At 41.6% G+C, this 16,133-nt stretch overlaps 1 protein-coding gene across 1 annotated transcript in view; it reads right to left on the reverse strand.

The window, feature by feature from the left end:
* Positions 1-12,983, reverse strand: part of LOC148009169 (uncharacterized) — a 53,873-nt gene extending 40,890 nt beyond the window's left edge. The window contains exons 1-2 of the mRNA XM_087673738.1: positions 12,560-12,983; positions 11,253-11,390 (exon numbers count right to left, since the gene is read on the reverse strand). Of these exons, the coding sequence (XP_087529864.1) occupies positions 11,253-11,390; positions 12,560-12,844 (423 nt within the window). The 5' untranslated portion in view covers positions 12,845-12,983. The remainder of the gene's footprint in view (positions 1-11,252; positions 11,391-12,559) is intronic.
* Between the last annotated feature and the right edge of the window lie 3,150 nt (positions 12,984-16,133).

The following is a 16,133-nucleotide window of genomic DNA, read 5'->3' on the forward strand; positions in this document are numbered from 1 at the left end:
AAATATTAAAAAAGCTCAAAATCGAGCTAGAGCATATGCAGATCCTCACCGAAGAGACATCTCCTTTGAAGAAGGAGAATTGGTCTATCTTAAGATGCCTGAACAAACTAAAACTATGAAAAAGGGACAATGTCCAAAGCTTTCACCAAGGTATTGTGGTCCTTTCATAATACTTAAAAGGGTGGGAGAATTGGCTTACAAGCTCCAACTACCTGCTGGTAGTAAAATACATCCAGTTTTTCATGTAAGTAAATTAAGGAAGAAGCTGGGTGATTTGGATAATTTAATCTTAAATGATGATATTGAGGAGCTATTCAATGACCAATCTAATCCACATGAACCAGAAAAAATATTAAATGTTCGTAATAGACGAACAAGGAACACTATTTATCAGGAATGTTTGGTTAAGTGGAAAGATTGTTCAAAAGAAAGCTCAACATGGGAGCGAGTAAGTACTTTAAAGAAAAGGTTTCCCGATTTACAGTTAGACCTTCCAAGTATCGTTTTCGAGGACGAAACCGATTCTTAAGGGGAAGGAAATGTGACATTAATGTGACATTAAGAGTGATATTCAATGTCACGTTAAGGTCATAAATATGGAATGTGACATTAAAAGTGACATTTAATGTGACATTAAGGTAAATCTAGGGAAACATGCACGAGAATGACCGTCCGGGCATTTGGGCGCCCGAACGGGGTTAAGGGGAGCCTAGAGAGTAAGAGAGTCCAAGAATAGTAGGACTCCAGACAAGTGGACGGCTGGCAAAGGAATACGGATGAGAGGGGCCAGCACTTATCTAGGCGTGGTTGGGAGGAGAAGAATCACTCGTGCTCAGAGGTTTCATGGTTTTCTCTCTGTCTTTACGAAGCCATCTTTCACAGATATTCTCTCTGCACCCGTGTATAATTCTGCATCCTTATACAGCATTCTTCTCTACAGATTTTCTGTGTTTCACTGTCTCTTTCTCTCTCTTCTCTCTCCATTCACTCTTGTCACGGTCATTCACTTCCGCATTGCTTCACTCTGACAGAACCCTACCAGTCCCAGCCACTACCCCATCCTGCATCCACACCAGTCCCAACTGCTGCCCCTGCTGCCTGCCAACAGTGAACACCTACATTGTCGCCAGCCCCAGCCACCGCTTGCAACATCGTCAGTCCCAACTGCCACCTCCAACCTGTCTGCTGCCACCCCTGCCCCTGCCCCTGCCCCATCCTGCATCCGCACCAGTCCCAACTGCCCCCCCTGCTGCCTGGCAACAGTGAACACCTACATTGTCATCAGCCCCTGCTTGCAACCTCGTCAGTCCCAACTACCACCTGCAACCTGTCTGCTGCCACCCCTGCCCCTGGCACCACTCTCCCTGATGTCGCCCTCTCCCTGCCACCCCTGCCCCTGCAGCCGCCCACCTGTCAGCCCCTGCTGCTGCCCCTTTCCTTTAACCTCTATTGCCACCCCCTGCACAACGATTTCAACCTGCCACCAGTCCTTCCTGCCCCAGCCAATACTGCACCCCACATGCAGGCCCCTCAACTTACCACCCCCCCCCCTCCCAAAACCCAAAAAAACAAAAAAACGCTCAGCTGAAGAACAGGCCTATTACCAGCTGCTCCCTTCCTTTGCAACAGCATTTCCCTCAAATATTCAGCGAATCAGTTCACACTACTAAGGAGGAATTGGAGGAGACTGGTCTTCAAAAAGGTCGTGGGTCACTCCCCTTCCAGAGCACAACTTCGGGATTGGCTTCGGTCCACCTTGCGCATTAGCACCTCACAGATAATGTTACATTAATAAGGTAAATTATGGGAAACAGGCACGAGGGATGACCGTCCCGGGCCTTGGGCACCCGAACGGGGTCTAGGGGAGCCTAGAGAGTTAGAGAGTCCGAGAATAGTAGGACTCACCTGAAGTGGACGGCTAGCAGAGGAAACAAGAAGAGAGGTGCCAAGAACTATCTAGGCGAGGTTAGGAGGAGAAACGAATGTCTCGTGCCACTGTTTCAAGATTGTGAGACGTTCTCACTGAGTGGATTCGACTCTTCGTGAGTTTGTTTTTAATCGGGTTCCACGTTTCATTTCTGATGTCTCGTATCACTGGTATCAGAGCCGTCGGATCCTGCTTCAGCCGTCGGGTCCTGCTTCAGAGCCGTCGGGGCCGTCGATCCTGCTTCAGCCGTCGGGTCCTACTTTAGCCGTCGGGTCGGATCCTGCTTTCGCCTGTTTCTCACGAAGGCTTTCTCCAACGCTTACACGGGTCAGGCGAGAAGACGGTGCCCCACACGTCATACGTCATACTGGCCTGCATCTTGTCATACACGATTGATTTCGTGAGCGCAGCAATTGAACGGTAGTAAAACCCGTCACCAGTCGGACGAGTCTCACACGTAACAGGGGTACAGCTGGTTCATGTGACCCGTTTAGGGAGGAGGTGTGTTTAGGCCCATCCTTATTCGGTATTCTTGCCAATAAGCTTTATTATCAACGTGACTGCCTCAATTTGGGAAAGACGAACTATTCCTCACTCTTTGGGGTTATTATTAGAAGCCATCAACAGTTGCCCTATCACTATAACCAGGGAAGCACTTCACTTTGTACGCAAATTTCTTATATTTGCTTTCCAATTCCAGTGTATTAATGGAGGGGAAAGGGAGAGAGGGAGTAATTGAGGGTTCTAGTTCTGGGGACCACCCTATGGTAGATCCCCATGAAACGGAGATATAAGAAGAGCAATGGGAAGAGAACAATTTGATGATTCTTAACTGCTTGTGTGCAGGCACAGGGGGTTCAAATGGAATTTTTAACTCAAACACTCACCCAAATAAAATCTCAATTAACTTTATTCTCAGAAAGGGATAAAAATAAGCTAGAAGCCTCGAATATTCCATCTTCATCGAAAGATTTAGATGTGACTATGCGAGATCCTAAAGAACCCCACCACAAGTTGAGGGATAATCCAGTTTTAAAAGATATGAAACCCCCTCAGTTTCACGGGGAGGAAAAAGATAGAAATAAAGACACTATCTTTAAATTTCTCCAAAAATGGGAGGATTTGCACAAACTTAAAAATACTCCATCACATCTCCAAGCGCTGGAGGCCAGTTTAACTTTGGGGCCAAAGGCGTATAAATGGTGGCGAACTTTAAAGGAGGCAAATAAAATATCTGAAACTTGGGCTCAATTTGAATCGGTCTTTTTGAAAGAATTCCTTCCTAAAAATTAAATGGAAAGAAATTGGGAAGATTGGGATTATGTCAGACAAAAGGGAAGACCCCTGTTGACATATTTAGAGGAATATCGTGAGATAATCCTCAAATTGGAAGGAATAGATGAATTACAAAAGACAAGAGGATTCATTAGGGGACTAGATAAGGCCTGTAAAAAGGAAGTGAAAAGGAGTTCACCTAAGACGCTTGAAGAGGCAATTAAATTTGCATTAATCAATGAAGATAGTACGCGTCCAAGTACACTCACTAATCTCACTAATACGGAGCCCAAGACTAAGGAATTGGAAACCTCAAAATTTGTAGGCAAATTTAAAAGAAAAATGCCATTTCTTAAGGGCAAGAAACAACCTTTTGAAAAGAAACAATATGTAAGGCCAAAGTTAAGTCAAGATGACTTTGATAAGGCCAAAAAAGAAATATTGTGTTTCAATTGCCTATCCCCTAACCATGCTGCCTGGAATTGCCCTCAAAGGAAAAAGGGGGAAGATAAAGGAAAGGATAAGGACAAGGGCAAGGAAAAAGAAAAACAAATCCATGTAGTGCAGACCGTAGAATTAAAGAGGCATGAAAAGTATAAATCTTTAGAGGTCTTGCACAAGGATGTACAACACAGGTGTTGTATGTCAACTTCTATGAAGCAGCCTACTTTTGAGCCACATGATTTAGTTAGAGTGCATGGATTGATAGCTGGAAAGAGGGTTAGAGTCATGATTGATGACTCTTCTACCCACAATTTCATAAATCATGCACTTGTCAAAAAATTAAAACTTCCCAACAAAAGAGTGGGCATCAATATGTTGTTCGTATGATGCAAGGTCAAGATAATAAAATATGGGATACAATGGTATCCAATTTGGAAATTGAGATTCAAGGATATAAAGATAAACTTGATTTCCAAATTATGAATATGGAAAGCGCCGATATTGCTTTAGGGAAGGAGTGGCTATGGGGATTGGAACCATCCTTAAAACGTAGTTATCATCATAATACACTAGAATTTGAAAGGGATGGTAAGCCTTTTGTGATTCAAGGTGAACATGAAGTATCTGATAATCCTTTGTTGTGTTCCACTGAAGTTCAAAAGCTGATAAAGAAGGAAGCTTGTGAGGTATATATGTTATGGTCTCTTCCTGTACAAAACACTTTTACTTTCTGTAATATAAACCAACAATTTTCTTATGTTTGTGAGTTGAATGTAAGTAATGAATTAAGTGGTTTGTTAGATGAATTTAAAGATGTGTTTCCTTCTGATTTACTAAGTGGCCTTCCACCAGATACAGGTGATATAAATCATCCAATTGACACAAATAAGGATACACACCCTATTTCTAAACCACCTTATAGGTAAGTGAAACACAGCACCAAAAAGTTGAAAGACAAATTAAGGATTACCTTGATTAAGGGTTTATACAACCCAGCAATTCACCTTGGGCTTCGCCAATTTTATTGGTAAAGAAAAAAGATGGTTCTATGCGACTTTATGTTGATTATAGAGCACTTAATAAGATAACGGTGAAGAATAAATTTCCTATGCCCAGAATGGAAGATCTTTTTGATCAATTACAAGGGGCAAAATTCTTCACAAGAATAGACTTGAGATCAGGCTATCACCAAGACAGAATTAAGGCACAAGATGTTCCTAAGACAGCATTTCATACTAGATATGGGCATTATGATTTTTTGGTGATGCCTTTTGGCCTCACTAATGCACCAGCTACCTTTATGAAGCTAATGAATAGTATATTACGGCCCTATCTAGGACATTTTGTAGTCGTCTTCTTGGATGATATCTTGATCTTTAGTAGATCAAAAGAAGAACATTTTGAACACTTACGATTAGTATTCCAATTGTTAAGAACACATTCCCTTTATGCGAAGAAAACTAAATGTGAATTCTTCGCACAAGAGGTCAAATATTTGCGGCATATTATCTCGAAAGAGAGAATCAAGATGGATCCAAAAAAAGTAAGGGCAATTATTGAATGGCCATCTCCAAGAAACCTGGAAGAGTTGTAGATCTTCCTAGGATTATCTGGATTTTATCGTAGATTCATTCGAGATTATGCCAAAATAGCTGTTCCAATGACAGACCAACTTAAAGGGAAAGGGAAGAGCTTTAATTGGGGAATAGACCAAAATGAAAGTTTTCAAAAACTTAAGGTAGCTATTACTACAGCTCCAGTACTATTAATTGTGGATCCCAATAAACCATTTGTGGTTGAAGCTGATGCCAGTGATAAGGCAATAGGTGCGGTCTTATTACAAGAAGGTCGACCAGTTGCTTTTGAAAGCAAGAAATTAGACCATGCAAAACAGAATTATTCTGTTTATGAGAGGGAGTTGTATGCAATAGTACATGCAATGAAGAAATGGAGGCACTATCTGTACGGTGCCAAACTTTTGATCCTATTGAATCATGAAAGCATTAAGTGGCTTAATGACCAACCGGATCTACAAGGGCGTAAAGCCAGATGGGCCAAACTCCTTCAAGAGTTCGACTATGAGATAAGGTATAGAAAAGGAAAGTATAATATAGTGGCTGATGCACTCAGCAGAATGCCCCTCATAAATGAATTGAGTTTTACTCAGTTCACTTCCAATTTGCTTGAATCCTTAAAAGGGAAATGTCAGGTTGATCCGGCATATTCCAACATATGGGAAGCAATAGAAAATGGGGATCCAAATGGAAGGGCCTCCACTGAGGAAGGAATATCTGAGGATGTTCAACAAGGAAATAGAGCATCAGGGGTTGCTCAAATGGGATTCAAGTGGAAGAATTTTACCATTGATAATGGTTATTTACTCTACAAGGGTAGGGTATGTGTCCCGAAAGATAAAGAAATAAGGCACCATATACTCTTTGAGTGTCATGATACCCCTAGTGCGGGACATCCAAGAGTTAATAAGACTTATAGTCCTATTAAAAGGCAGTTCTATTGGCTTGGAATGAATAAGAACATCCTTGACTATGTTGTCAAATGTAATAAATGCCAGGTTAATAAAGTTGAAAGACTGAAAATGGGAGGACTTCTCCATCCATTAGAGATTCCTTCGGGAAAATGGGAGAGTATCTCCATGGATTTTATTGTTACATTACCCAAAAACACACAGGGGACACTAGTCTGTGTGGGTGATTGTGGATAGGTTAACCAAAATGGCTAGGTTTATTCCAACTTCAACTGATGTTAAAACACCAGAATTGGCTAGATTGTTCGTAGAGAACATATACCGATTGTATGGCCCTCTGATCGGGATAGAAAATTTGATAGTCAATTTTGACATGCGGTATTTAGGAAGTTGGATACTAAACTTAGCATGAGTACGGCGGACCACCCGCAAACTGATGGGCAAACTAAAAGGGTTAACCAAATCCTTGAAGATATGCTCATGGCATATGTAAGTAAAAGGCAAACTAATTGGGAAGAGTACCTACCGATAGCAGAGTTTGCATATAATAGTGCCAAGCACTCTTCCACTGGATATAGTCCATTTATGTTAATGTATGGGTTTCAACCCAGAGCTCCTCATGCAGTAGGACTGCATAAGGAAAAGGTACAGGCAGCCAAGGATTTTTTGGCGGATATGAATAGTATGTTAAAATTTGCTCAAGAAAATATTAAGAAAGCTCAAAATAGAGCTAGAGCTTATGCAGATTCTCACCAAAGAGACATCTCCTTTGAAGAAGGAGAATTGATCTATCTTAAGGTGCCTGAACAAACTAAAACCATGAAAACAGGACGATGTCCAAAGCTTTCACCCATGTATTGTGGTCCTTTCACAATACTTAAAAAGGTGGGAGAACAGGCTTACTAGCTCCAACTACCTGTTGGTAGTAAAATACATCCAGTTTTTCATGTAAGTAAGCTAAGGAAGAAGCTGGGTGATTTGGATAATTTAATCTTAAATGATAACATTGAGGAGCTATTAGATGACCAATCTAATCCACATGAACCAGAAAGAATATTAAATGTTCGTAACAGACGAACAAGGAATACTATTTATCAAGAATGTTTGGTCAAATGGAAAGATTGTTCAAAAGAAAGCTCAACATGGGAGCGAGTAAGTACCCTAAGGAAAAGGTTTCCCAATTTACAATTGGACCTTCCAAGTATCGTTTTCGAGGACGAAACCAATTCTTAAGGGGAAGGAAATATTACATTAATAAGGTAAATTATGGGAAACGGACGCGAGGGATGACCGTCCAGGGCCTTGGGCACCCGAACGGGGTCTAGGGGAGCCTAGAGAGTTAGAGAGTCCGAGAATAGTAGGACTCACCTGAAGTGGATGGCTGGCAGAGGAAACGAGAAGAGGTGCCAGCAACTATCTAGACGAGGTTGGGAGGAGAAACGAATGTCTTGTGCCACTGTTTCAAGATCCTAAGACGTTCTCACTGAGTGGATTCGACTCTTCGTGAGTTTGTTTTTAATCGGGTTCCACATTTCATTTCTAGTGTCTCGTATCAGATAACAAAGGCAGTGCTAATGAGCCAAGGTATTTTTATGGTGGACCTCACCTCAGCAAATGCAGCACAAGATTTTATCAACAGCTCTCCAATTGTATCTGTAAGGGGAGTTATTTACATGGTTTTGTGCTACAGCAGGTTCAGAGTCTTGAATTTCAGGCTTCTCCACCACTTCCCCAAACATCCTATCAACCTTCTCTTCACCCATCTTGCAATCAAGTACTGCCAACTGTGTGAAGGACTTTGGATGGCTCTTTGGCACAGTACTCCCTGCCTCATTTGCTGATGCAATGATGGGAGCAAGGGTGCAAAATGTAGATGTGGCAATGACAAACGTCAAGAAAATCCCTAAAGTCTTGGAGATTGAGGTAGGAAGAATAAAAAAGAGAACGTGGGCAATGCCTTAGATGCCATGTTTTCACACACCAGGCTTCAAAGTGCAGACTCTCTGGGATCAAGGCCACTCAATAGGAGACAGCCCAGCAATCATGGATGATGATGGCTTCATTAAGTATAGAGAAGCCAAGGTAGAAGACAATCAGGGGCCAGTGCCCAACAGCCCTAGCCAAGGGCAGCTCGCTTCGTAGCCCCTCCCCCTCCCAACAAGGAGCGGGACCAGGACACCTGCAAGAGTGCACAACGGAAGAGAAACACAAACAGCGAGAGAAGGGAAGCAAGAGACTGATATGAATGAAGGAAAGAGAAGGAAAAGGTTGCACTAATCTGAAAATGGAATGCTGAAGATACAACAGACTGATCAGTCCTGCACACAGCCCAAGGCATCAATGAGAGCACCAGATCAGGCTGATGACGGAGGAAGATAACAGACTGGACACAGCAAATGCTGGCTGCACAAAGTCAAATGGAGGGGCTGCCATGTATAGCAGCAGCTTAAGGATGTGGCTGACCATCAAGCAGTGATGAGCCCCACAACCCCATGTCTACCCCTCAATAGCAGCCGAGCGGCCCTTCCCCCCTCAGTGGTAGCACTGCTGCCCCCCACAGCAGCTCATTCCTTTCCTCGCCATACCCAGCTCTTGCAATAGGACTTCTATCAGTGTGGGCCTTGGTCGTACATGAGAGTTGTGGGTAACTTGAATTATTTGGTAAAAGGGAATGGACTCTTAACAATTGGAACACTTTTGGCAAATGCTCCAAATGCCCTTCCTTAGTTTACTATAGATTAGGATATCATCAAGGAAGACTACAAGAAAGTGACCTGGATAGGGAGTTAAAACACTATTAATGAGTTTTATAAGTATAGCAGGTGTATTGCTAAGACCAAACGCCATTATTAAAAATTCATAGTGCCTACATCTGGTCCTGAACGCCATCTAAGGAACATCATCAAATGATTACCCTGATCCTAAATCAATTTTTGTGAAGATTTCTGCCCCTGGCAATTGATCAAAAAGCTCATCAATCTTGGGTATAGGGAGCCTTGCTATCCTATCACATGATAAACTAGCTTCAGTCACTTGAAACTTGCTGCAAATTCTCTCTTTTTTTTTTGAAAGTATCGATAGCAAGATTGTTGCTATTCTTTTTATTTCCACTAAAAATCAATCGCTTGGAGATCTTTCATGAGAGCTGTATGTTGATTACCAAACCCCCCTAAACCAAATTCACCTAGACCAATATCAAATGGGTGTATTGCCAAACTGTTTTTAATAGTACCCAAATGATTCCCTAACAAATCTATTGGTCTAGACTCTGCTCCATAAATTGGTGCTCATTTTGAAACTGTAGGCTCTAACTCCCTCCTTCAAGCTAAACAAGACTTCCTAAAATTGTAGTTTGATTCCAAATTCCCGTTAATCAAACATTGCAAATTGCTCATTCAGCTGTTGCAGCATCATCAAGGCCATAAAACATCCAGTGATGTCTATTATCTCATACTAATTTCAAGAATAACTTGCAAGGTTTTTTGAACATTGCAATACTCTGCCTTTATCCTGAATACCAACCTTGAACCTGGGCCAAAAAGAATCAGAGAACCAAAGCACAACTCAGCTCATGTGAAATACACACCCAACTGTCCCTCGGTGCCATGGGGTGAAATAAAGCACCTTGCTTTTGTCCTAGATGCCCTCTTCTAACCTGATCTTGAAATCCACAATGAGAATATGAAGAGGACTGAATTCTTCATAAGTAATCCCAGTTAAGGGTTCCATAAGATAATCAACGCTGACTCAATTAACTGTGATAACACTACACAAGTCTCATGTTGTTAATGAAGATTAGCTAGCCTTCTAGCTTACCACATCCTGTAAGCAAACAAATGTAGAAAGCAATATAAGAAGCCTTCTTGCCATTTGTCCTTTTTGTTGTGGCCAAAGAAGAAGATAATAATGCCTAGTTGCTTCCCAACTGTGATGGCTCAGGCAAAGCTTTGTTACATCTCCTATTGCTAATCTTGGAGGATGATGGTTTATACTCTTTCTGAATGAAACCCCTGGAGTGGCTGGACACTCAGAAACACAATGCTCAGTGTGTGGCAATGGCAATATTCCCAGAAGGCACTATTCCTCCAGAGTAAGTGTAGAAGGTAGGTATGCCAAGAGTGGTGTTGTGGGAGCAGGAAAGGAGGCCAAGGGAATGAAAACCCTGCTGTAAAAGCAGTCTGGCATGCTGCAGTCTGAAAGCCAACACGTGACAATAAAGACAACAGTCCGGGGGCTGCACTGTAAGTTGACAGTTAAGTCAGGACGAGAATATCCTGTCGAAAACATCAACTCTGAGCCTCTCTCTCTTTTGCATGGCCATAGCTTCACTATTTATATGACAGACCAGTGAGCAACAGTGAGTTCTCAGCCAACCAATAGACTCCGTTAGGACCCAAGCCCACTGTATATGGATCCCATTCTAATCCAATCTCACCTGATCTGTTTGGGACAGCACAGGCACAAAAATGAGCTTCAACATCAGCTAGAATCTGTCCACCTTGTCTCACCTCTTATCAATTCCTTCGGAGTTCATATTGCCACTCAGGGCAGCTGCAAAACTTAATCTCTGCCGCCTTACACTTCAGAGCACCAAACTTAACTTTCAACCTCAGCCTATTCCATTCAAAAATAGACCACCACAAGAAAAAGTAAGGATTTCTAGTTGTACTCTCTCAGGAAATACTCTTCACAGGAAGGGCCCTTGATGTGGCTTAAAAACCCAGCATTTCGTATGTTCAAATTGACAATTCTTCCTTTTCTGCTCATGAAGTTCCATCTTGGTAAGCTGTAAACACAGATCTACAAAAGCTAGAGGCCCTCACTGTGCAAATTGCTTCCACATTTATAGATTGGTACCAGCTTTGGTAGGCTAATCTTGTGGAACCAGCTGGCAAACCACAAAATACTAGCATCAGATCCCTGTGACCCATTGCTAGGGAGTACACACAACAGGAAAACTGTCCATAAAAGCAGTTACTGACTAGTATTTTTTAGTAATCCATAATCTTGTGGAACCAGTTGGCAAACCACAAAAAGGTTAAGAGAGCTAAAATTCTAACTTGCAAAAGTCACACCGAAAAAGACATTCAAATTTTCCTAACTGTACATTACAGCACATACATAGTCAAGCTCTCTCTCTTCCCACTTTTCAATCTTGATTGTGTGCTCACGAGATGTGAAGTAATAGTCCCACATCACCCTGTATGGAGTAGCAAATACATAAAGGTCCATGCAGGTCCAGCTGGCAGGTTCCCCAGTCTGCACAAGCAACACAAAGAAACCGTCAATATCCTTTTCGTAGAGAATGAATAAATCAAACTCAACGGATCAAAAGTTAAACCTAACCTCCCATTAGTAGTGGTGCTATTGAAGCCCACATTGACCTTCAAGACACCAAAAGTAAAACAGAACAGAATTGTATACTGCACTTCTAGAAGATCACAATTCCTCATCCAAATAGAAGCTTCAAGACAACAAAAACATCCATTATAACATGAGCAGCCAATCAATTATGACAGCCTTAGCTGATGCTCTCACCCCATTGCTCAAAATTTAAACTCCACATCCCTTTATTCCAATCTAAATTTGACCACTCATTTCATACTGGATGATCCCAACGTGCACTATGGTAGGATGTTGAAAGTGGCACCTTCCAATCTACAACCATCATCTTATTTGTAAACACTGCCAGACCTGCACAACATATACTTGTGCATTGAAAATGAAGGGCTTGGTCCCCATTCACTTTATACACTAGCTGTAGTCTCTACAAGCTCGAAAAACAGTACCATCACCATGCAGAAGTTTTTTTTGACCTGTAAGAAAATTGTTCAACAAGCTAGAAGAATGATACCTCGCCATGCAGAAAGTAAAGAATGGCCTTGACTTGTATTAATGCAAGCTTGCCAACGTTAAAAAGAACGTCGTCAGCTACAGCAAAATTTTTCCAGGCCATAAGATGTTGTCATGTTTCTCAAAGATTCAAAGTACAGGGACATCTCATCAAAAGCCATGATTTCAATGGTCTTAAGGCCTGAATACACTGCAAAAGGTGGTATTTCTCTGATGATGTCGCAATGAATTAGAGGGATTGCTGGGGAATTTCAGCCGTGTCGCAATCCCCTAAGGGAGCCAATCTTCAGGCCATATTTCCTCCTTCCATTTGTGACATAACCTCGATCCGAAATCAATATCAAATCAATTTGCCAGTTAAAATTCTGGCGTACGGGTTCTAGGGAACCATTTTTCCTCCTCCCAATATGGCATAAGCTCAGCCCATAGGACAATATCAAGTCCTTTTCTTTCTCACCATTCTGGCATACGGATCATTGGGGAATTTACAGCTCAGCCAAGAAAATTTCCCATATGATTAAGCTGAAGACATGTAAACAACAATTGCATCAAGGCGCAGAAAGAAGGGGAATTACCTGGATGTGCAGGATGCCTCCTTCGTCAGTGAATTCGATGTACGCGTGGTTGTCTGCGAAGCAAGAGCCCTGCCACGAGACGGTCTGCGACTGGAGAGGGCCGACGGACGACACAAAATGGGGCAGCAAATCCACGGCATTGCTGAAGGTGTTGAGGAAGGGCCATGCCACCTGGTGAGGCAGGGCCGGGAGGAGGTCCTTGGGATGGAAGGGGATCGCCAGCCCCTGCCTCACTGTGCATAACAGTAGAAGGATGAGGCCTATTGCACCGACGGCCCTGGCCATGGGCGATTCGAAGCAAGAGGTGTGGCGAGCTGGGAGGAGGAGCGTGGACGGAGTCGTGCCCGGCAGACTTGCGCTACAGAACAACAGGAGGAGGAGGAGGAGAAGGAGAAAATAAACCAGCTACCATCGTCATTCTTTCCCTTTTCCTACCGTCCTCTCTTTTTGTTACTTTTGGGACACTGCGAATGTTCCCTAATTAGATTCTCGCCGTGGACGTCTGGTATGATACGTAGGAACAGAAGTCATAACCAAGAGCCGGCCATGCGCGGACCTCCAAGGCATCCACTTACTCTTGGAGTTAATCTCATTGACTCGTGGCGTAAGTTTTCATTGGTGAATATAGAGTTTAACCTTTTACCCAATTCACTGGCCATTAGAAGTGATCCCCTAACTAATCAATATTGGAGTTGACTTCATGTTCCTTCATGATTGTGTCCTCTAAAGTCTAATATGCATCTCGCCATTGGAGCCTCGACTTCTCCTTGCTCCCATTTCAATCTAATAGAGGAATATATATATATATATCTCTCTCTCTCTCTCTCTCTCTCTCTCTCTCTCTCTCTCTCTACATACATACATACAATAGGTTTGAAGGATCATCATTGGACATGGATTTCCCAAATCTAGCCTCCTCTACACCCTAGCTACCTGCCAGTCACCAAGCTCCATGCCTTACTTCAAAGCTTCCTCCAAATGGTACTCCTCTATTTCAAAACTATGTGTTTCATACACCTTGTTATAGAAAATTGTGTGTTTTATATGGAGCATCAATAATACAATTTTGTCAAAGATATGTGAAGCGTATAGGGCAAACATATGTGTCATAAGGACATGAAATTTTACTCATTTTCTTAGCATTTGATTAAAAGCCATCAAATGTGCTAATGTGACACACATTGGAGGTGCAAGTTAATTATTTTACACTATGGGAACCAAGACCCCAAAACATTACTTGATGCCAAATGAAAAAGTTGCAATAAGTTATGTCTGATAGTTACTAGGTGGTACCCGGTGTCAAAATTTAGCCTATACCAATTTGTTTGCCACTAATGTTAGTGGTGACATTAAAGATTGTGCATTAATTAATTAATCAATATCAGTCTAAGGGTTCATAACTACTCAAGGATACTTGGAAGATAAATTGGCCCAGGTAATTTAATTATTTGCTACTAGAAAAAAAATTAGACACTAAAACAAACATTGAATTAACTTTCAAAATTAATGTTATAAAAAATAATATGAAGTTGGATAATGCTAGAAAATGGGATTAAAAGGCTACCACTTGACAAAACTTGCCCATGCAAGTGGGAAAAACATTTTTGGGGGCTTATCGAAATCTCTTTCAGCCATTATGAGAGAGAATGAGGGTATCAGAGAGCAAAGAGATGCTGCCGGTGTGATTTGCAGTCAATAAGAACAAATTCTACAATAGGTGATAGTAGTTTGGAGCCCTCCAAGTATAGGTGACTATAACCCAATGTCCTATGCAAGTAATAGCATACAAGAGGGGACAGTAGCCTTTCTAGTGGTCCTAAGCTATAGGTGACAACTTTCATAGCTGTTTGAGTAGGGCATTAGCAATTTTTTAGCCTTTACCATAATGAAACTCCAAAATTTCATACAGCCATCTCTCAAGTTATATCAACAAAATCCAACTATTCAAGTCATCAAAGGTGGAGATATTGGAAAATCTTTGCTACAATCCCTAATTTGTAGTAGAAGTTAAGAGTTTTGACAGCCACCTTGGGATGTGTGCTCAAAATTGAGGGCCTAGGACTTGAATTCTAACAACTGAAATTGAAGAATTTCAAGGAGATTCAAGAGATCAACCGGCCAATTTCAATTTAGGGCTAAATTTGTCTTGCAAGGAGCAAGGTGAAGGCCAATTCCCCAAGTAAACTAAGGGGCAAATTAGTTTAAAGACTTGCTAGTCATTATTGACAACAAGTAGCACTTGGATTAGCAAAGGAGATTGGTGAATCTCAATTGTACTTCATCAATTTCTTATAAGATAAAGGAATACCAAAAGGAATGCTAGTTTTGGGGCCAAGAGGTTGTCCATTGTCCAAGATTAAAGTAGTAAAGTATGCATTTCACTTTATGTGATTTATTGTGCTTGCTATAATTGTTGATTAATTAGGTCATTACCACTCTCTCCAAGGAGGAAGGCTGGTTTCGAGGTTCCATTGCCGAATACCATCAACTCCCTTAAATTGGTGGGCTTGAAGCACTTGATTGAAGGTTAGAAGATTTGCTTAGTGTTGAAATTGTATTCAATTGAGCATTATAGCAAGAATGTCTTCAAATAGTGAGACGAGATCAAGCAAGGATGATACCTCTCAATCTAAAAGGGAAAATGCAATGCTTAATCTTGGACAAGGCACATAGCATGGGTAGCCAGCTATGATAATGTTGTTTTAGACCAAAATGTGAATCCTTCTAAGTCCCGAAGCTAATGACTAGAAAGAGGAAGAGGAATTTGATGACCACTTTAAATATCAACACATGGCAACAACTGGAATGTTTGTGCAATTGGTAAATGGTCCTCAGTTCATGCACTTTTGGAACCCCTTAAAGGAGGGTAGTAAAGGCAAGAAGAGGAAATCATCTTCAAGAGCTTCGGGACATCAAGATCCACCAAAGGAAGAGCCAATACAATAGCATGATGTTTCAAATGTGGATAGCGAGTATAAGCAAATGATACCAGTGGGGCAATTGATACATATTCAAGGCCAACCTGAAAGTGTCAATCCAATGCTTTTTAGACAACAAAGCATACATGCAATGATGGGACAGGAAGGATACTTTGGTGGTGGCACTAGTTTCCATGCTATGATGGGTCAAGGATCTCATACATGGATGTATGCACAACTCCTTATGGTATCCAACAACCAATGTGTAGTGTGCAATGCCCAATGTATCTAGGTATGACTAGTAATATGCAAAATCCCATGTATAGCAATGTTGGTATGATTATGGGGCACAAAGTGGTAAGTTTGGCAATGCATATATACAGCCCATTGTGTTTGGACTCGTGCTATTAATGCTACTAATACAAATACTCCATACAGTGATAGTCATGAGAAAAAATACAACTATAATGCCTGCATGAAAAAAAACAGCAACTAGTAATGCATGCAATGTACGGGAAAATGTATCTTGGTAAGGTTGTATTTCCATGCATAGTCACATTGCAATGGTCCAAAAGTATGCAAACAAGAATGTTTCCTAATGCATCTAGTGCTCCTAGCATGTCATGTACACATGAGGAGCTAGTCAATTGGATGCG

Source organism: Lygodium microphyllum, unplaced genomic scaffold (assembly GCF_053477565.2).
Source record: "Lygodium microphyllum isolate KBCC unplaced genomic scaffold, Lygodium_microphyllum_v1.1.10 scaffold_35, whole genome shotgun sequence".
In the NCBI taxonomy this organism is placed as follows: Eukaryota; Viridiplantae; Streptophyta; class Polypodiopsida; order Schizaeales; family Lygodiaceae; genus Lygodium; species Lygodium microphyllum.